We start from the raw sequence: 23836 nt of genomic DNA, 5'->3' as shown, positions 1-23836 counted from the left end.
TTTGATTAGTTAACTTGTAATATAAACATAACGTGTACCTAGTATATATGATAATTATCGCTGTCAGACCTGGCCCTGAGTCAAACTGGCGCTAGGGCGCTGTCTTAGGTATTCTCAGCGCCTTGGTTACTTGGCGCCTTGGCAAGACTGCGCCCGGAGTGAACTGCTCGCAAAGGGCCGGCCCTGTAGCTGCGATCACTCCATAGTTGTAAGGTTAGGCTCTTGACTAGCAATCCGAAGGTCGCGAGTTCAAATCCCGACGTGCACAGGTGAATTTATTTGATTGATTTATTTTGAGGGTGTCCTCAACCAGGCTCTCCGGGACTTAACCTAACAAACCTCACCCCGTGAACCCATGCACCCTGCTAAGTCACTAAACGTAGCGAAACACTTGTAGTGACCTTTGGAGGAGGATTCTATATAATATTGACCTCAGCATCATCGCTTATCGAAAAATAATGTTAGAGAGACGATCAATCATTTATCTTTCAAACTAATTACGGAAAGGAGAAAAATTACTATTATTGAATATTGTTAATTTATTGACAATCTCTGTAATCCGATTAAAAACTGGATTGCAGGCCCTTTACGAATGAATTGATGGGTTTCCTAATAAACTTGTAGTAAAATACTAACTTTCTATAATATACATGTATTCGTAAACCTTCCGGAAGAAATTCTCTAAATGATAATGAAAACCATATCAAAATCCGTTGCGTAGTTTAGAAGAACTAAGCGCACAAACTGACAGACGCCGATAGCGACATTTTATTAGTATAATAGAGATAGATAAGAGAAGAGAAGAGAAGATAGAGAAGACGAACTTATTATTATCACGATGACGGAACACGTGTTCACAAAAATCTTAATATTTCCGCATTTCGTCATTGTATATTATCATTACAAATTTACTAAAAGTTTATTAGGAAACGGCCTGCAATCCAGTTTTTAACCGGATTATCAATAATTTTAAGAGATTTTTAATAAATTAGCAATACTCCGTCAGCAAACTTTAAAAACCGTTTTTTCATATCTAAAAATTTTAAACAAAAGAAATACACATTATTATTAAAATAAAATAATTTTATAGCTTGGTTTCCACGATCGATTCGTTGAATTGAACGGGAATAACATTACACGTTAGTTTACGCAGGAATCACGCACGTCATCACAGACAACCGAAATTCGTAAATTGATAAGGTAAATTAATAAAACATTATTGTTATTCAATATTTCATATCTATTGGAATGAAATCAGTTCAGTGGAAATTGGTTGCTTGGTTATTCCCGCCTTATCAGAGGTCAACTTTGACTAATAAAAAGTTCATTTAATATCAGTCGGATAGGTGATAACTTGAGATACTTTCCTGTTTTTGTATTTTAATAACTTGTATATTACAATCGTGAAAAATCACGGAATAGCCTGAATGAGGCTGTCTCCTAAGTAATTAATTTATTTTGATACAAAAATACATTATATTGAAGTCCAAAGAGTCAATTTTTTATCGGATCAGCTCACGGTAATAGTTAGAAATAAGATTATCTGTGGCATCAAGAGAAAATCTTGATTCACTTTTATGCTTTCTTATAAAATTATTTACAAAATAAATAAAAAACAGTTTTGTGCTTGAAATCGAACGTTTCTAGACACCATTTGTCAAGCGATTTTAATGCCTATTACCTACAATATTTATTTATTTATTTATTACATGCCCTAGTGGGCTTTTCTTTAAAAAAAATACAAGCATTTTGTATCAGAGTAAACACTTAAAAATTAATACAATAAAGAAGAATGTAAACATAATGGCAAAAATGAATCCTCACGCATCTGATTGAGTTTAAAAGATTCAACAAAACAAAATAGTAGAAGCGGAGAAGTTATATGGGTACATAGGTCTATTTGTGTCTAGAAGAATAAAAGTGATAGAATATACAACATTTATACTGATTAGTTTTCAAATGAAATATATCACCCAGATCAGAATATTTGTTTCCGAGATTGTGAAGTCTCGGAATCGGAGAATTTTGGTAAGCTAGTGTCCTGGTGTTATTGAAGTAAAAAGGTAAGAAATGTCGGCATGATTTTTTGGGAACATGGATATTGATACATTGAAGTAATTCGGGACAGTCAATTTTAAAATGTAGTATTCTTTGTAACAGTATTAAATCTGTGCTTATTCTTCTTTCTGAAAGTTTCAATAGAGACATTTTATCCAAGAGGTAATTGTAATTTATGTTTTGTATAGGAATATGCAATTTATAATTTATAAACCTTAGAAACTTCCGTTGAATCTTTTCAATGTTATCTGAATGAATATTGAAAAATGGACCATAACGTAGAGTTATACTCAAGTTGGCATCTGTCAAGGGTTTTATATAACATAATAAATGTTCCTAAATTATTGAAATCTTTTGCAGCTCTCAAAACAAAGCCAAGAGTCTTTAGGGCCTTGTTGATAATATTATTAATATGACATACAAAGGTGAGTTTACTGTGGAACATAATGCCTAGATCAATAATTTTACTAACACAAATTAAATTTTCATCATTTAATGAATATTGAAAAAAAATAGGATTACTTATTTTGGAAAAATGAATGAACTGGCATGTATTTATGTTTAATGCTAATTTGTTGATTGAGCACCATTCAAAAAGATTTCTCAAGTTAGTTTGAAGTGTAATACAATCATTAATGTGGTTAATCTCTTTATAAAGTTTCATGTCATCGGCAAACAGTAGAACGTTTGTATCAGTAAATACATCAACAATGTCGTTTATGAATATTATAAACAAAATGGGCCCTAGATGAGAGCCTTGCGGCACTCCACTTGTCGCCATAAATTCGTATGAATTCGTGCTATTTGTTCTCACACAAAGACTTCTACCAAGAATATACACATTTTTGGCTTGTAGCTTCCTCTTAAAACGCGTGTAACTTTGTTAAATCAACAGTTTTATTCCGATATCGATGTGTATATTTCATTATGAAGTCCCTGGGCAACTCTGGGGACTTCAGCTAGTATTGAGGAACATCTAAAATGTGAACTGCTTTAGTATATTTACAGAGATATTGTAATTATTAGATAACTCTTTTATATGCGCAATTTGGGAGCCATTTAATTGCTAACCAACACCCCTGCTATAGGTCACCCCAAGTGGTTCGCTACGTTTGATGACATAGGCCCTGAAGGAAATTATTTTCCTCGGGGCTACCTGTGTGGGATAAATATAAAAAAAATTTATAATAACATGAGGTTGTAATAACCATTTGTTGCATAAAATAATTGTATAAAAATAATGGTTAGTAAATTGTCTAAAAAAAATTTAACTGAAATTATCGGCAAAAATATTTTGAAATAACAAATTTAAGATGTCGCATTCAGAATTTTAACCGAATTATAACATAATTCTTAACTTAACAAATTATTATAAGCAATAATTAGCCGCCTAAAATATCGATACAAATTGAAAATATCTCCCGAGTAAGCCGACGTAGCTCAGTGGTCCAGAGCACCTGACCGGACATCAGAAGGTGCGGGCTCAATTCCCGTTGGCGGCATTTATTTTTACTCGGGAGATATTTTCAATTTGTATTGATATTTCAGGCGACTAATTATTGCTTATAATAATTTGTTATCCTTTGTGCTATCCATAAAAAAACCTTGTCTTATAAACATCAGTTTATCATTAAAACAAATAATAATTCTTAACCAATAAGCGTGTTTTAAATTTTACACAACTGCTAAACAATCATTAATGTAGGGTAAACGATTTTAAAACACGTTTATTAATGTCGTCAGATTTAAGTCCTTAAAAAATGTATGTTGTTTTTTTGAATAATTTCTTGAAATTTCCTTGATAGAAAAATTATAAAAACCACATCTTGTTCTGTTATTTAACGTGTTATAGATATGAATGTACAGTGTTTCTTTAAATGCTTCTTAACTTAGATCTCGAAAAATGTTCGCTCTATTTTAAATAAGTCCTGCTGCATTAAATATTTTCACTTACGCCTATTAAGACGAAGCTACAAGCCAAAAATGTGTATATTCTTGGTATTCCTTATATTGTAGGTAATAGGCATTAAAATCGCTTGACAAACGGAGTCTAAAAACGTTCGATTTCAAGCACAAAACTGGTTTTTACTTATTTTGTAAATAATTTTATAAGAAAGCAAAAAAGTTAATCAAGTGAAACTGTCACAGATAATCTTAGCTATAATACTGTATTTTTTTAAAGTTATTTCCTTTACGCGTTCATACATTTCCATTGAAAAAAATTTTTTTTTTAGTAGTTTGCATTTATATTTTTTATTGAGTAATTTATTATTTTATTTGTATTCTACTTAAGCAAAGCGATAGGAAAACCTTCAATTTATCTAAAGCATATTTTTTTTGTATTCATAATGTACACCAATTCGTTATAAAGATTTATCAAAATAGTGATTTGGCATCTTCGCCTTAATCTTCTATCTGTCTCTAAATACGTAGTATACAATTTAACGTAATATAATACTATCCGCGTCTGTCTGTTTGTGCGCTTAGTTCTTCTAAACCACGCAATGGATTGTGATAGGGTTTTCACTATCATTTAAAGAATTTCTTCCGGAAGCTTTATATATACAGGGTTTTCCAATAAGAGGTGTTATTTTGATATTCAATTGTAAAAGATCAACGGTTTCGTTGCTTGTGTGGCACGTAACGCCGTCTTGTTGAAAGTAAACGTTGTCCAGATCAATACCATCCAATTCCGGCCATAAAAAATCATTATCATCTCTCGGTAGCGATCCATTCACCGCAACTGTTACTCCAGCCTCATTTTCGAAAAAGTACGGTCCAATGACTCCGCCGGCCCATAAACTGCACCAAACAGTCACACGTTGAGGATAGAGAGGCTTTTCAACAATAACTCTTGAGTTTTCCGAGCCCCAGATACGACAATTTTGCTTGTTGATGAAGCCACCGAGGTGGAAATGGGCCTCATCACTCAAGATGATTTGCATTTGATTCACTCAAGTGAATTTTAATAATTTCAATGCGTTGTTGAAGCGTGTATCGTTCATTTTTTTTTAATGGCGTAGTTTTTACTTGTCAAATGTTAAAAAATGACAGCTTCAAAAGTAACATCTACCGAAATAGCGGTCTATTAAAAATAACACCTCTTATTGGAAAATCCTGTATAATACATGCATATAATATTTATAGAAAGTAGAGAAAAGTCGATGTTTTGTAATCAAGTCGTAAAAAAATATTTTCGGGCACTTATATTGTTAACGCTGGCTAAACCTTATGAAATACATCAGAATAATGTACTACGGAATTGTATATCTTAAAAAGGCATACAGAAATTTCGCAGTGGTGCAGCGTACTGAGATACGGAGTCGATGTAACATTGTGTTATACAATAATGAATGGTGGAAGAACAAAACAGAAAGACATTAGCAATAGCAAAGCATGGGTTAATTATCAGCGTTATTTTGTGAACATTAGTGCGCTTGCTCTAATGTTCTTATTTCCATATCTCTCTCAATTAATTATCTCTCCTTTAATTATTAGGAGACCAAATTTATTCCCAAATATCATACGAATTTGGGTTCCTGATATTTAAAGGGTTAAAACATGTCATACTTCTTTTTGGAGCCTTGTTAAAAGTGTCAACATCATTTGTGTATTTAATTATTGAAGACAATTTTAGCGATTTCTAAACGAAAATCTGAAACAGAAAAATCAGAAAAGGATACGGTCACATCTAGTCATACTCAGTGGTAAAGAGTGGTGCCCCGTCAAGGCAAGGGTCCTTAGATTCGAGTCCTAGATGTGACCGTATCCTTTTCTGTTTTTTCTGTTTCAGATTTTCGTTTAGAAATCGCTAATATTGTCTTCAATAATTAAATTTGAGGTTTTACTCAATAAAGTTATTACAAAAAATAAATATTCATCGCAGACTTGCAGAAAAAGTCAATAGATGTCGCACAAAAAAATAAATAAATAAGATAGGTTTATCTAAAAAGACGCTGTCTAGATTGCATTTAGTTCGGGTTGAATCTTGCGATCATACATAAATATAGTTGCCAATAAAAAATGTGCGGTGAAAAAATGAAGATAATGTTGGAAGTTCTTATTCAAAGTATGATACAGTTAAATGTGACCGAAGGGGATAAGGTCCCATTAGCTCAGTGGTAGAGCGGTGCCCCGGCAAGGCAAGGATCCTGGGTTTGAGTCCTAGATGTGACCGTATCCTTTTCTGATTTTTCTGTTTCAGATTGTCTTCAATAATTGAATATTACAATTTAAGGTTTTACTCAATAAAGTTATTCCAAAAAATAAATATTTGTATATTTGTTTGCTACGCTAAGAAGGAATGTAGGAAAGGAATAGGCAATATTGCTTTTATTTTCATAATTGACTGTATTGATGTTTATTGTCTGTGTGTTTGTTTCAGAATGTTACGAGCTTTCCTCGTGGTGTGCCTGGCAGGTGTATGCCTGGCGCAAGGCGACCTGGACTCCCTCATCAGCGAGGTGTTCGTCAGGCCTGGAGGAAATAAGCCTAGCCTCACTCCTGGTCAGCTCAACCTCAGCCCCGGAACTGTGGGTGCCAACTCTGTGACGGGCGCGCCAGTCCGGGACGGAGGTACATAGTCTAGTGCCATTCGGCTGTCTAACACAGATCACAAATACATAAAACAGATCATTTAAAGAAAAATAGCATCTTTGGTGATGCTGTGTGGGGGGACTTTTTAGGGAAGGAAATGGAGAGTTAGAGAAAGTTCTGTGAAGGAAAAAGGTATGAGGAGAGGGTAGGAATCTAGGGATCAGTATTTCCAGGAGTAACAGACATATGAATCCATCCCTTTCACTGCGGGTGTAATTCAACGGGTCGAGAGGTCAAAATGTCTCCCTCTACCAGTCCTTCCCAGATCTGTCTCTCATTCTTTTCATACCGTCCACACAGCATTCCTAAAGATGACATAGGAACTGAAGAAAATAATTTCACTCCCGTGTGGCTTAAGATGAATTAAGTTATATGTAATTGCTTTAATGTGATTCAGTCCTTTTTATAGATGTCTTCAACTGTTAGAACTGGAACTGTAGTAGTTAAGGCGATTCACTACGTAGTAATGCAAAATCATGTGTTTTTGGTTTGAAAATTTGGTCGCCTAGAAATGTTACAGATGCTTTAATTAAATACTGCGAGTAGAATACATCTTGGCCTTTGAAAGAATCGCGTATTTTTTACATAAGTCTTTTTATAAGCCCAGAAAAAAATAATGTATAAGGCCTATGAAATCTGCTTTAAAGTTCAAAATCTCCTACTTACGAACCCATTTTCGGTTATGATTTTATTGTATAATGTGGCAAATTAAGTTATTTATAAAATGATCGAAAAAAATTTAAATATTTATGCCTGAACATCCACAAAATAAAATAAAAGGCACTTTTTGGCCATGTTTTTTTCTTGCGTTAATCGAAACAGGCGGATGGTGTTAAGCGGGAATTTAAACCTTATCGCCATCTACGTAAGGGTTGTTATTGATAGCGGCTCAATTTAAAATATTACACGACGTAGTGCATCGCCTTAATTCAAGCCCGTATCTCAGTCAGTGCTGAATAATGAAATATACATGAATAATTTGTCCACAGGCGATGTTGAGACATGTACCACCTCCGAGGGCCAGCCGGGGGAATGTGTCCAGTATTACCTTTGCGGCTCCGATAACAACATCATCAATAACGGAGTGGGAATCATTGATATCAGGTACGACATCACCAAACATCAAAATGTAGCCTTCTTCTTCGATCGTTTCCTCATTGCCGAGGATTAGAAGTACGTTTCATTGATATCGAAAAAAAAACATTTGTATTTTCATCATGTACGAGGCATATCCAGAAAGTAAGTGTACTGAATTTTTGTAGGTTACAATTTTCTTTATTGAAACATAAAAATTACATGGTTACCGAAGTACATATGTAAGCTATTTTTCGACATAGTCGCCATTCCTCTCAATGCAGGTGGTGAAGCGGGGTATCAACTTTTTGATGCCTTCCTCGAAGTAGTTTCCCGCCAACCCCTTCGTCCACTTCTCCACCTCCCCCTTTACCTCCTCGTCTGTTGAAAACCTTTTTCCACCCATGTACAGCTTCAGGGAGGTAAAGAGATAAAAATTTGAAGGTGCTAGGTCAGGGGAATGCGCGGGGTGGTTTAGTACATCCCATTTAAACCAAGCAAGCAGTTCCTTCGTTGCGTTGGCCGTGTGTGGTCTGGCATTGTCGTGCAGCATGCTGACTCCCTTTGTCAGCATGCCTCTCCTCTTGTTTTGAATCGCCTTCCGCAATTTTTTTAGGGTCTCACAGTATCTTGCAGAGTTGATGGTCTCCCCTTTAGGCAGATATTCAATCAAAATTATGCCTTGACAGTCCCAAAACACGGATGCCATAATTTTCTTTGCTGAAATTGTGGTTTTGAACTTTTTGGCGGAGGGTGAAGAGGTGAGAACCATTTTTAAACTCGCGATACCACTTGCACATACTCGTACGATTCATAGCTTTATCACCATATGCAGTTTTCACCAAATTATAAACCTCAAATGGAGGTTTTCCCTTCCAAACGTGATAACGGATGACGCCGCGTATTTCGCACTTGGCGGGAGATTGTATTGACATTTTTCACGAAACGTGTTGTCGCGTCGACACTTCTCAACGTACTGACCTTGAACCGGTCTCGTTGCGGAGGGGAATAGTCAGGCTACATGTAAGTGTAGTCAACATGTCGAAAATAAAATTCATTCGGTCGTGAGAGCCTCAGTACACTTACTTTCTGGATACGCCTCGTAGAATCACCTCTCGAAGCTAATGCACTTTACGGACACCCTGTATTCAAATATGTCAACCACAGAATAATTAAAATCTACCCTTCTATGAAACCAAAGGTTATGACCGCAATTTGAGAAAAATGTATGAAACTTTGTAAAAAATTTTAACCCTAGATAAATAAACTGTTTTCATTGTTTCATTGTAACTACACTTTCGTCGAGTGGACTACGCAATAAAACACTAGAAATAAATCATTTAATTAAGATAGGAACTTGTTACATGGCACAAAAGTAAGGTTTATAATGAACAAATTAATATCAGTCTACACAGTGACCACACATGTCAACATTATGTGGACCACAAATAGCATTTCTACATCTGGTGCAACGGTGTTTGGTCATCCTTGGATGGACACAGGTAGCTAATTTTAGGCACATTTGACGTAGATGGAACCAGAGCTTCTATTGTAGAAGATTCGCCAACATTAACAATAAATATATGAATGTACGTACCTTAAAATAAAAATTGTTGTTATAACTAAAGTTTCGTCCAGCGGATGACGAGATGGTCATAGGGCTCGTCCTAGTATGCGTGTGGCCGCAATCGCATAATTAATTAATTAATTAAATAATTTAACATTTATTTGTATTTAATTCAGATACACACAAATTCTCTGACTTTCTGACAGCATCTATGCCAGAGGCCTTAAGGGTTAGAAGAATTACATAAATGTAAACAGTTTCAGTTTTATTGCTAAATATGTCCATATCCGAATTGATTCTCTTCAAACTATTTAGGAAGTATGTTCTAAAGAGATGGGAAGGCTGACAGAGATGTTGAAAGAGGGGTAAATGCAGGTAACTCCATTTATGGTGGACTGAACGCAGTTGGCGCTAACAAAAAAATTGTCCAAAGAAGCGAAAAGTCCACGAAGGAGTGCTGGTTCCTACCCTGATGTATGGAAGTGAGGCATGGAACTGACAAAGAAAGGATGAAAGTAGATTGAATGCTGTTGAAATCAGATCCCTGAGGCGTATGTGTGGTAAAACCATGTTTGATCGTGTGAGGAATGTGGAGATCCGCAAAGAGTGCAAGGCTGTAATGAGTGAGATTAAGAAAGGGACGCTTAGATGGTTTGGGCATGTAGAGCGTAAGTCGGAGACGCCCGAGGAGAGGACATGGCACGATCAAGTGTATCAGATACTCGAGTGGGGCCATGTCAAGAGTCAGAATAATAGAAGAGTATGTATGAGACGATGTATGAATGTGAATGAGGCAAGGAGTGTGTGCCAAGACCGAGTTGTTTGGTGGTCCGTCCTCTCTGCCTACCCCTGCGGTGAAACGGCATGACGGTTAGTTAGTTTTCTTCAGCAGACCATTGGCAAGTTAGTTCTGCAGGCTGGGAGATAAAACAGTCTACACTGTGGGTGACGTAGATAACCATCGAGAACATAGAAATTAATGTTTTCCATGATAGACGAGTTTTGAAACCATCCACGAATCACTCTGAAGTGATGTGTAGTAACGTGTACATCCCTTCTGACCTGTAGATAGCTCATTCCAAGTGATAACACATCAGAGATCTTCATTGCTAAATATGTCCATATCTGAATTGATTCTCTTCAACATACCATCGGCAAGTTAGTTATGAAGGCGCACCCAAGTAATACTAACAGAACTTGAATTTTAACTTTGAAAATTGATGAATAGTTCAAATTCTGTGAAACAACAAAAGGTCTTTATAAATTTATTACAAAATAATACATGATTTCAAATTATAACCGTAATCTACTAGTCTTTAAGGTGAGCTCCAGAAGCTTGTGTTTATGGGAGGAGTAATTTTACACAAAATGAAAATGGGCTTAAAAGGCGGGTGACCGGGTATCTCATCAAAATGACAGTTCAACACACCTACAAAAAGTTATATAAAGTCATGAAAAGTGATGAAACAAAAACTAGTTTAAATGGGTTATACAGGTAACTATTTACCCTAGTTTTTGTTTCACGAAACAATGAAACAAAATCTAGGTTAAATAGGTTACATAGGTATACTTACTGTGCTAAAAAAATCCACGCGTTCCGGTGCTGTGTAGTCAATACACATCTCAAAATAAGCAGTTTGATATCGGAAAAATATGAATATTCATAACTAATCGCTTATGTTTATTATATTTTATATCAAAAGTGATAATAATTGTAATTTAATTGCTGAAAACATGAAAAAACCATCAGCAGATGCTCAAAAAACATGCGAGGGTTCCACATCTAACGACCGTCCACGACCAACTGGCTGACGGCTAGCAGTGCCAGCACACACACAGCTATGCGGTCGTAGGTATCGATGGTCTAAATAAAAATACAACTGTGGGCGTGTGGATTTCTCATGTTCCCGCAAAGCAAACTAAAGCGGGACATCAATAGCTTGTCATTTCCTCGCACACTCTTCACGTAGCAGTGTCACACGGTTGATTGTATTGGTGTTTTTGTTTCCGATTTTTAACAAAAATCTCTGATTTTTAATTGAATTTGAAAACTATTAAAAATATTATTTTTTAATTCAGTGCTTAAAGTTATTAGAAGCAATGTGTAGTAAATGCACACCACAGATAAGAAAAGGTTAACCTAGTTTTTGTTTTATCCCTTTTAATGACTCTATATCACCTTTTAAAGGTGTGTTTAATTGTCATTTTGATGAAATATCATGGAACCGTTTTTGGACAGTAATATATAGCACCATTTCACACTTAAAAACAAGCAGTGGAACTGAGCCGCGGTGGTTCTTAGCATTGGGATGGCTATAAAGACCTTTGTTTAAAATCTATTGCTTATGCTATCTAAGGGTGAATTTTATTGATCAAATATTCTTTATAAATTTCATATACGACGTTTTTTTTATATAATTCTGTAAATATGTTACATTAAATTCCCGAAATATCCCTAAAGTAAAGGATAATTTTAATAATCCATTTAAATGTATTAAAGGTAACTTACTTTTTTTTCAGGAGATATTTTAATAGACCAGGATGCGTACAATGTTTGCAATATGGGTAAAATTCAATAATACATCAATTATTTCTTGTGTGGAATTTTTTTTTGATTTAGTGTGCGTTTTTTAAAATAATTTTGTGGTATTTGACAATTTACTCATTTAAAGTAATACATAGTATATTTGCGGCATGTTCCCGAGTGGAAGATACTCTCAGTATCGCCCCGGTGTAAGACCATCATTCAGAGTTGAAAACTTGCTTGAAATGGCTTTGGCCTTGTTTGGTGACCACATCTGAATAGTCAAACTTTTTCTGTTACATACCTAAGTTGACAAACATGATTTATGGCTGTTCAAACGACAATCAGGAACTCTTTTTTTTGTTGATAAAAAATGCATCATTTTCTAAGTTTAAAAAAATTATTATATGAATTTCGCACAGGAGTCCTAACTACTCTACTGAAACAAGTCAAATCCTTATTTGGGTGGTACCGAAATTCATTTTCGGTAAATTTTTATAATGTCATCCAATTTCAGAGAAATGCGTGTTTGTGCTACCAAAAGTTGATAGGATGCATTGTCATCGACAACGAGTTTATCTGACGAGTTTCAGCTCGTTTGGTTGGCGGGAAGTGGGTTAATTTTCACTTTCAAGATTTCATTTGTTGCTGAAAACGAAAGTGAAATTCGATTAGATGCATTTAAAAAGATTAAAATTGGTTTGAGCTCACCACATGTACAAAAGTAGGTACTTACATCATTATTTAAATATTATTTCAATATGATTTTGTGTGGTTTTAGTGTAATTGCACGTTATTATTTTATTTACTGGTATTATTGGTAATCACAGATGTGGTTTTTGATAAGCACCATTTTATATTACCTGTTATTAACATAATTAGGTTATTTATTATAAGCTGTGGTTTGTTTTAAATTTTAACTCTTTCTCTGCCGGAAGGTATTTGGTGTGGAGGCACTAGCAGGCCGCGGAATCAAATCGTCATATAGAACAGAGTGTTAACCTTTCACGCTTCCGAATGACATAACTAGCCACAAACATCATATTTCATTATAGCCGCTGAAGGACAGATCTGACCGGGGCGTCAAAAATTTATAAAAGTATTTTTATCTTTTTTTCTATAATGCGTACATATTTATTTATTTGTAAGAAACAAACAGCTTTTACATAATATACAATGATAGATATAAATATACAAGTTAAGGCGATGCCATACGTCGTGTAATATTTTGAATCGAGCCGCCATCAATAACACTCCTTACGTAGATGGCGATAAGGCTTAGATTCCCGCTTAACACCATCCAGCTGTTTTGATTTAGGCAAGAAAAAAACATGGCCAAAAAGTGCCTTTTATTTTATTTTGTAAATGTTCAGGCATAAATATTTAAATGTTTTACGATCATTTTATGAATAACTTAATTTTCCACATTATACAATAAAATCATAACCGAAAATGGGTTCGTAAGTAGGAAATTTTTAACTTTAAAGCAGCTTTCATAGGCCTTATAAATTATTTTTTTCTGGGCTTATAAAAAGACTTATGTAAAAAATACTCGATTATTTCAAAGGACAAGATGTTTTATACTCGCGGTATTTATTTAAAGCATCTGGAACATTTCTAGGTGACCAAATTTTCAGAACCAAAAAGACATGATTTTGCAGTACTACGTATGGCATCGCCTTAACTGAAGTCAAGCCACAGAAGTTTCTTATGCTAAAGTTCATTGGAAATGAAGTTTTAATATCTTAAAATTAATTTGGTGTTAAAGGAAGGGGAGAGGAAGAGGAAAATAGGAAGAGGATAGGAGATGCTCCCGATACATTCCATACTCTCATATTAATAATCGATCGTACGCATTACTTCATATCGATATTTCTTCAGTTTATTACCAAAAATGTCAATGCTGTAAAATTTTGTATTATATTGTGCACATATACGAGGAATTGGGGAATTTTTTCGAATGTTTGTTCTACACGAGGGTAGATATGTGATATATTCGTCATTGGAAAGATAAATAATTATTATTTACAGTTTGTATCATATATTTACATATTATTACATGGATAAAATTTAAAAAAATTGTCGAAAGTGATGCATGATAATGAATTTCAGCATTTTTTCATTGACAGTTAAAAAATTATTTATATTTTTTTATTGTATAAACGGTATAAAAAGTGAAGTGAATATTTTATTACTTATTACCTACACAAAAGGAATATATTTTATAAATATCGTATTATTTCAAAATTATGAACATTCTGAGTCAAAATGTCCTGGTAAGTTTTTTTGTTAACATTTTCATGTTTGATATTAAAATTTTGTTATTTAGAAAGATCTATGTTTTTTTCACATGCAAATATTTCAAAGATAAATTTATCTACTTTCTAAAATAGTATTTCTTTTAATGAAAACTTCAAAAATAAGTTATAAGTAGTACATTTTAGATACCTAGGGAGAATTCCGAAATACCAAGAAAATTCCCCGTGTCGTTGGGACTTATTAACACTATATGGTCGGGCATTTTACCGCCAAATTGGGAGCAAAGCACGGGTGTTTTTTTAGCGCCAAAATTAGACTTTCCGCAAAATATTCATATCTTATGATCTATTTGATATTTTTCGATGAAACTTTCAGTGTTTTACTTTAAAAAGATGTCTCTATTTATTTACTTAGCAATGTATGTGTAATTCCTTTTTTTATGAACAAAAACTTTCTACTTTCTTGGGAATCATAGAAAAAACAGTATTTCACAATCGAAATAACATATCGAAATTTATTCATACAAAATTTAATTATTAAGATTATTCAGAAATTTTCAATACATAAAAAAAAACTCTAACCTAATAATGCTTCAATGTGTGATAGCGTTCGAAACACTTTCCTTTATGCAGGGGCACATTGCAAAACTTGCACATGTACCGCGTTTCACTGCGTAGTTTGTGAGCGGAACATACGCGACAACGATTTCATTTTTTTAATTTTGTGCCCAATATTACTATGACCTATGTTACGGTGCCCTGGTTAACCAAGAATGCCTGTTTGCCCTGAGTGCCCTGTATAGTCAAGTTTTTCTGTTTTAGTGGACTCGTTATACTATGCCCAATATAACTGCGCATATGTTAAGATGCTCTATTTAACCGAGGATGCCTGTTTGTCCTGAAAACTATGTAACCCTGTGTGACCTGATTTATTTTGTTCAATGGTACTGTGCCCCGTGTAACCCCTTTTGACCTGTGTGTAGACGCGGTGAGGGTGCCTGCGACAACTACATGGACGTATGCTGCCTGCCGCCAGATGTGTCGATTACTCCCATCACGCCGCCCCCGCCCGCTGTACCTGCCCCCACCGGCTGCGGTATCCGCAACCCCGAGGGCGTTGGATTCCGCATCACCGGAGACAAGGACAATGAGTCTCAGTTCGGAGAGTTCCCTTGGATGGTGGCAATTCTCAAGTAAGTCCCCCTAACACCTGCCAAAATTACACAGTCAATGATTGATCTTCTCCTAATACCTGCAAATATTAGCTACATATTCAATTATTGGTTTTCTCCTGTCCAAGAACAGCTACAAATTCAATTATTGGTTTTCTCCTGTCCAAGAACAGCTACACATTCAATTATTGGTTTTCTCCTGTCCAAGAACAGCTACACATTCAATTAATGGTTTTCTCCTGTCCAAGAACAGCTACACATTCAACTAATGGTTTTCTTCTGTCGAAGAACAGCTACACATTCAATTGATGGTTTTCTCCTGTCCAAGAACAGCTACACATTCAATTAATGGTTTTCTCCTGTCCAAGAACAGCTACACATTCAATTAATGGTTTTCTCCTGTCCAAGAACAGCTACACATTCAACTAATGGTTTTCTTCTGTCGAAGAACAGCTACACATTCAATTGATGGTTTTCTCCTGTCCAAGAACAGCTACACATTCAATTATTGGTTTTCTCCTGTCCAAGAACAGCTACACATTCAATTAATGGTTTTCTCCTGTCCAAGAACAGCTACACATTCAACTAATGGTTTTCTTCTGTCGAAGAACAGCTACACATTCAATTGATGGTTTTCTCCTGTCCAAGAACAGCTACACATTCAATTAATGGTTTTCTCCTGTCTAAGAACAGCTACACATTCAATTAATGGTTTTCTCCTATCTCTCTGTTTCTATCTAGATCTAGTAATTTGCAAGGAAGTGTTTCCTAGGGTTGGATGCAATGCGTTTGTAAAATTTTATTGAGTGTCCTTGTTGAATGCCAGGGCAACTATAATTTCCAGATAAAAATTTGAAAGTCTCAATCAAGTCACTATATTTTTGTATATTGTCTCTGTACTTTCACTCTATGATCTATCCTTTTCAAAATAATAACTTCATATTTGGAAAGCACATTCCAGGAGAGATTGCACATATGTTTTGTATATTTTTAATGTCAAGCCCGGTGTTTGGTCGAGCAAGGTTTTCCTGATTATTTATATATTATATTAACATAAAACGTTATCGGCTCGCTCTTGCTTCCAGGTCACTGGCGGTATCCAACTCACAGCAGAAGCTGAACGTGTACCAGTGCGGCGGGTCTCTGATCCATCCCAAGGTGGTGATGACGGCAGCTCACTGCGTGGTGGCAGGCAAGGGGGACGCCAACCCGCCGCAGCTGAAGGTGCGTGCCGGCGAATGGGACACACAGACCAAGGACGAGATCTACGCTCACCAGGACCGGAACGTGGTCACCATCGTTACCCACGACCAGTATTACGCAGGTTACACTCACATCTTTTGCCATTTCGTATAATAGACAATATTAGAGGTGACTCGAGGGGTACAGAAGTGTAAGTTCAATCGAGGATACCCACCACCTTCCCGAACAGTTTTAAGAACAGGATTAGTCCCTCCATTAGTTCTTACGTCAAGACTCCACTTTTGTTTGAATGAAGCTACTGTTAAATGATTCTTAAAGCCCACGGCTGTGCGTACATGGCACAACAAACCTAAAATATATCACTGTTGGTTTTGAATAAGAATTCTACGAAATACCCTACTTAACCTTTCCGAGAGTATGGACATTAATGAACGACGGTACACACTTTCGCCAAAGGAGTATGGATGGCTATGGACGACAAGCGTCGCATATTCATATTCCATGCATATTCTGTAAATATGCATCGTATTGCCATCTATGGGCATATTCCTGTAACTTTACACCAATTTTAAACATTTTACATCATTATCGACAGAGATGTCAGCTGTTATTTATTTATGTAAAAAAAACTCACTCCCCAGAGCACGGCCAGCATTACGTAACTTACTCCCGGAAAGGTTAACCCTTCAGGCCTCTGGCATATTGACCGTTACATTTCTTAAAGATACTGTCGGAAAGTCTGTATTCAAAATAAAATTATGAAACATAAAAAGTTTTAAAAATGGCTCCCCTTACGTTTTTATTTTACTTATTGTACATTTGAATTATTATGTGGTAATCTTCTATATTTGAATATCGCACCAATGTTTATAATAATAACCAAATGAAAAAACCCAATCATGTTTCTGCGCTCCTAATATTTTGTTCTTGTTGGCAGGTTCATGTTTTGACATTCATTATTTATGAACCTAACGCAGACTTGTGATACACAGGACAATTAATAACTTACTTATATTATATGTAGCTTCTTTTTCGCTTGTCTGAATACTCCAAACAAACACTTAAATTCAAAGCAAATCCATGTTCAAAATTCATTTGCATTGCACTTGACCTGGAGTTATAGACAGACAGTAAACAGAGTAGCAACTGAAATTAGTTTTTTTTTTATTTTTTTTTTTTTTATATTTACTCCACACAGGAGGCCCTGAAGAAAATAATTTCCCTCAGGGCCTATGTCATCTTTGGGGATGCTGTGTGGAGGGTCTTTTTGTGGAGAGGAAGGAGTGAACATGGGTCTTGAAGAGTCCCATGTTGTAGGAGGGAGGAAACACAGAGGCCGGCAGTTCGTTCCACAGCTGAGCTGTTGAACTTAAGAACGAATCGTAGAAGCGACCCGTTCTCATGTGACAAATGTCAACCGTGTACAAATGTTGGGCGCGCATTTGGCGTGTATCTTGACTACGCACCGGTGCCGAAGGGATCAGTGACGCTAGTTCCTCAGAGCATCTTCCATTGTAATACCGATAGAACAAGGACAGCATACCTACCTGACGCCTGTGCTCTAAAGATTGCAGTCCGTTTGTTAAGATTGGGGAATCTATCAAACGGACCGCCCGTTTTTGCACAGAGTCAAGGGTTTTTTTCAGGTATTTAGGGGCTCCGGACCAGAGATGGCTGCCAAATTCGACAGTAGGGCGCACTTGCGATTTGTACAGGGTCAGCAGTTGTGTACTATTAAAGTATCTGCGGGCCCTGTACAGTACGCCCAGCTTCTGAGAGGCCAGCTTTACTCTGGCTTCGATGGAGCCCCCATACCTGAGCTGGTCACTTATAGTTACACCAAGCATATTAATGGAAGGCCTGTTCGGAAGATTGCTTCCATTGAAGGAGACTAGATTATCATTTAGATCCCTTTTAGAAGTAATCAGACAGGATTGGGTCTTTGAAACATTAAATTCGACGAGTTAATAATTGCATAAATAGAGAAAAAGGATATTTTCGGGGCGACGTAACATGCAATTCTATTTGGACGCTGCTTGATGGTGCTGTCATCCGCCATCACTGTTCAATTTGTTGGTGTTCGAAGAACGAACAAGGGTTGGGATAGCCGTATTTTAAAGGGCTATTCCACACAAATAAAGCATGGATAAAGCCTATGGTTTATGACAGGCGAATGCGATAACACAATTCGTAAGGTTAATTCACAGTCAGCTTACCGGGTGGCGAACGAAATTTGCATCTCGAGAATCATCTGTCAGCACTGGAACGGTGATCGTTGTACGGTAGCACTCGTTATGTTGAATTGGATTGCGATAAAATACGTTTAAGGGATTATTCCGATAAATAACCGCCGATAGTACTCACATTGGTTTTGACAAGACGAACGTTTTTGATGCGATTGTACGGCTCACGGCACTCCGTGATTATAGTTGATGTGTGTGAATTCAAACTGTACAGTTCAAATTCTGACCATACTATTGGTTAGCACACGGCCTGTCAAAAGCAAATCGGCATGACGGAACAGTTGGTTTCAGGTAAATTGGATTGTTTATTCATGAAATTGTCATCTTATATTTATGGGGGCTCTGTCCAAATGACCTAAGGGCAAGCCACCACTGAGACAGCCCCAAGTGGGGCGTGTAAATATGATATCTACGGTCCGTTAGCAATATTTGCGGGCATGGTTAGAATACGATTCTGACAGTCAGTGAACATAAGCCGCTGCTTTTAGCATTGACTCCAAGATGTCGGAAAAGCTTTTAATATGCATAACTTTTAGGATAGTGTCGTTTGTTATGCAAAATAACTGCCTTATTAATCTTTCCTTATCTGTGGTGTATATTTAATACACATTGCTTCTAATAACTTTAATAACTCTATAAATATAATAAATTCTGGGTTCAGATTTTAGGTATTCCTCCGTTACACATTTATGCACTGAATTAAAAAATAATATTTTACATAGTTTTCAAATTCAATTAAAAATCAGAGATTTTTGTTAAAAACCGGGAACAAATACACCAATACAATCAACCGTGTGATACTAATACGCGAAGAGTGTGCGAGGAAATGACACGCTATTGATGTCCCGCTTTAATTCGCTATGCGAGAACATGGGACATCCACACGTCTGCAGTTGTATTTTGATTTAGACCATGGATACCTACGACCGCACAGCTGTGTTTGTGCCAGCCGCCAGCCGCTAGCCAGTCGCCCACGAATCGTCGTTAGATGTGGACCCCTCGTACGTTTCTTTGGCATCTGCCGATGGTTTTTTCATGTTTTCAGCAATTAAATTACAATAAAATTATTATCACTTTTGATATAAAATATAATAAACATAATCGATTAGCTATGAATATTCATATTTTTCCAATATTAAATCGCTTATTTTGAGATGTGTATTGACTACACAGCACCGAAACGCGTGGATTTTTTTAGCAAGGGAAAGGTTAATGAATGGAAGTCAACTAACTAAGCTCTTGGAATTAAAAGAAATCGTACACCATCAATAGACTTAATTAATTTATCTAAGACGCGATCAATTGATTCCGTTCCAGCTTGGAGAAACAAATGTTTTTAGTCATCACCAAAGAAGTATTATTGTAGTAGCTTGCAGCTACAATACAAACCCACACTTTTTCATACATGGTATCTAGAAACTCGTAGTACAAGCGATGAAACTGGTATATAATATACATCACATTCGGAGTCGAATCTGCTGAGATACATAGTTATATATATGGGAATTGGTAGTGAGACAATAAAATATGATAGTGTTGTTGTCGCAGCGTTTATTGTGAGTCAGAATAACACATCAGTTGAGTTGCGCAGTTGGGAGATGGCTCTGGATATTAAATCGCTTATTTTGAGATTGATATATTTGATATTGAAAATGCAATATTTTAAAAAATTGCTGGGACCCTGAGTCGAGAGTCGTAAAATATATAACTGGAGGTTTTAGAAATTCTTCTTGATACAAATTAATTAAAAACTATTTGGAACATTTCCAGGTGGTCTCTTTAACGACATCGCCCTGCTGATCCTCGAGGAGCCAGTGAGCACAGACGCGGAGAACATAGGTGTGGTGTGCCTGCCCCCCAAGGCCACAGCCGCGCCCCAAGCGAAGTGCGTAGCCTCGGGCTGGGGCAAGGACGTGTTTGGCAAGGACGGCCGCTATCAGGTCATCCTGAAGAAGGTAACTGTTTACTGACTGCATCACCATTATCACCAATTATGACCTTTCACCAATTTTGACCTTTCACCAAATTTGACCTTTCACCAATTCTGATTTTTCATCAATTTTGACATTTCACCAATTTTGACCTTTCACCAATTCTGATCTTTCATCTATTTCGACATTTCACCAATTTTGACCTTTCACCAATTCTGATCTTTCATCAATTTCGACATTTCACCAATTTTGACATTTCACCAATTTTGACCTTTCACCAATTCTGATCTTTCATCAATTTCGACATTTCACCAATTTTGACATTTCACCAATTTTGACCTTTCACCAATTCTGATCTTTCATCTATTTCGACATTTCACCAATTTTGACCTTTCACCAATTCTGATCTTTCATCAATTTCGACATTTCACCAATTTTGACATTTCACCAATTTTGACCTTTCACCAATTCTGATCTTTCATCAATTTCGACATTTCACCAATTTTGACATTTCACCAATTTTGACATTTCACCAATTTTGACCTTTCACCAATTCTGATCTTTCATCAATTTCGACATTTCACCAATTTTGACATTTCACCAATTTTGACCTTTCACCAATCCTGATCTTTCATCAATTTCGACATTTCACCAATTTTGACCTTTCACTAATTTCGATGGCCTCCATGAGTAGTTAAGATCCTATACTACAAATCCAGCGGTTGCGGATTCAAATCAAATATGTTTAATTTATTTTCAGTATTGCCCTGGTGAAGGACCACCATTCAGAAACAAAACGTTGCTTGAAAAGGCTTTAACCGCGTTTTCTGATCAGATTTGTTTTCCACCTTCCTCTTCCCATCTTCTTCTCCTTCCCTCTAATGTCAGCCTCACAATATGCCCCAATCAGAGAGTGGGGATCAGTTCATATGAAAACATAAAAAATTAAACTAAAACTTTTCGTCATTCTTTCTTTCTTTTCCAGGTGGAACTTCCTATTGTAGACCGCGCCAAGTGCCAGGCGTCTCTTAGAAGGACCAGGCTCGGCCAGCACTTTGAACTTCACCGCACCTTCATCTGTGCCGGTGGAGTGGCCGGAAAGGATACCTGTAAGGGAGACGGAGGCAGTCCTCTGGTGTGCCCGATGCCTGTAAGTTACTTCAATAGCTTTGTACACACTAGCGCACAACTATCAAATAAATAACTAACAACTCACATTATAGGATCAGTCCCTTTTACGCCATTGCTGTTTCCTACATTACCATATGTGCGACCTCTCCTGGAATATGCTTTCCAAATATGGAGTCCTTACTTCGCAAAGGATATAAATCTGTTAGAGAGAGTACAGAGACAAAATACCAAGAGCTCTGAAAGATCTACGATACGAAGATAGACTCAAGGAACTAAGATTACCAACCTTACAAGAAAGAAGAGAAAGGGGTGACTTGATGGAGACTTTTATCTGGACATTACAGTTGCCCTAGCATCCAACAAATCTTCACTACTAATAAAAATATAAATCTCCGTGGACACTATTACCAAAACGCCTTTTGCATCTAATCCTAGAAAACACTTCCTTGCAAATAGAGTAGTGGATGCTTGGAACAAACTCCCACAACATGTCATCGATGCAACAAATATAAATCAATTCAAAGCTCTATTGGATTCACATTTGGAGAGAAGAAAGGACTTAGTTCAAACTTAAAACAACTCAATTACTGGCAAACTTGTTGTCAAATCAGATATGAGCGCATCATCCGAATGCTGCCTGCTCTGCACATAATAATAATATGTTTGCGTATAACTAACTACATAAAAATCTGCCCTGATGATGGACACTGCAATGCTGTCCGAAACGTTGACTAAAGAAGGAGTTAGCGCAACACGACATAATACCCCAAAAACAAATCACGGGAATCATGTAGTTTAAAATTCTTTATCCATATTTATTTGTATGCTTAGGTACAATAAGTGCTTCATTAAAGTTAAAACGAGTATTATGATTGTGTTCTATCCTAATCTCTCAAGTTGTAAGTCTGCCGGCAGACTCCATTTAATCCATAACAATATTTGGATGATTTGTATAGCGCCGTTTTTGTGCAAAATCACCTCAACGGTGCCTTAAGAATTCTATCCAAGAATATTAGGTACCAGCAAATGTATCTATGCTTTCCGCCTCAAACTCACAATATTAACAACAATTCTCTTTAATTCAGGACAAGCCCGACCGCTACATGCAGTCCGGTATCGTGGCGTGGGGTATTGGATGCGGCGAGAACAGCACCCCTGGCGTTTACGTGAACGTGGCCTATCTGAGGGATTGGATTGACGATCAGCTCTACATCAATAATATCGACATGACCGCATACGATCCTAAAGACAATTGAACCGTACACGGTACATCGGCGACAATTTTGTCGATTTTTTACAGAACAGAACAGAAATTATTATAACGCAACAACAGAACGCTATTTTGTTTTTTTTTTTACATTTTAAAAGTCCCATTGAATGCCGATTCTAAGTCCGTTTTTAGCTTTTGCGAATTGTGTTCAGCAAAACAGCACAACTATCAAACGAGCGTAGAATCGGCGTTTAATGGGAACCTTTCAAATGTCAAAAAAACATAATGGCGCTGAATTTGATTTACTTTTCACATTTGAATTTCTGCGAAACAACTGGGCCAAGTATTTCACATGTTGAATATTTAATGTATTAAATGATTGCATATTAATTTGTTCAAATATTAAATGTTTGACATGTAAAATACATTTAACATATCAGTTTAATAATATTTGACGTGGTTTGTATGTTTTATATATAAATAAATATTTGACATATCAAATGTTTAACGCACATATAAGATTAAACTTTATACATTTGAATATTTCTTTATACAAACATTTGACAATGACAAAAAAAAACAGAAAAAATAAACAAATTGTCAAGAATTACATGTTTTATTTGTAACCATTTAAAATAATAACAATATTATAATATTCAGTTTCCAAAAAATCTAATTTTGTTTTATTCAACTTTTTAACCTTTCAACTTAACTCATATTGTCTCATAGAAATCGTTGTATCTCTCTTATCGTCTTGGTGAGAAATATGATTTAAACGGTGTTAGAAAGAGAAAACACTACGCTTTATATTCAAATCTAGAAATTAACTACAGAAGACTTTAAATGTATACTTTTATGAAAACAAAAGT

At 36.1% G+C, this 23836-nt stretch overlaps 1 protein-coding gene across 1 annotated transcript in view; it reads left to right on the top strand.

Moving 5' to 3' along the window:
• Nucleotides 1-23574, top strand: part of LOC149414248 (phenoloxidase-activating factor 2-like) — a 43426-nt gene extending 19852 nt beyond the window's left edge. Inside the window, exons 2-8 of the mRNA XM_089644270.1 lie at nt 6443-6633; nt 7644-7758; nt 15061-15270; nt 16335-16573; nt 20466-20650; nt 21612-21776; nt 22843-23574. Coding sequence (XP_089500396.1) covers nt 6444-6633; nt 7644-7758; nt 15061-15270; nt 16335-16573; nt 20466-20650; nt 21612-21776; nt 22843-23013 — 1275 coding nt within the window. The 5' untranslated portion in view covers nt 6443 and the 3' untranslated portion in view covers nt 23014-23574. The remainder of the gene's footprint in view (nt 1-6442; nt 6634-7643; nt 7759-15060; nt 15271-16334; nt 16574-20465; nt 20651-21611; nt 21777-22842) is intronic.
• The last annotated feature ends 262 nt before the right edge of the window (nt 23575-23836 follow it).

The sequence above is a fragment of the Hesperophylax consimilis genome, chromosome 20 (assembly GCF_061612785.1).
Source record: "Hesperophylax consimilis isolate HC1 chromosome 20, BYU_Hcon_1.0, whole genome shotgun sequence".
Taxonomy (NCBI): Eukaryota; Metazoa; Arthropoda; class Insecta; order Trichoptera; family Limnephilidae; genus Hesperophylax; species Hesperophylax consimilis.
This window is presented reverse-complemented; position numbering and strand designations above follow the sequence as displayed.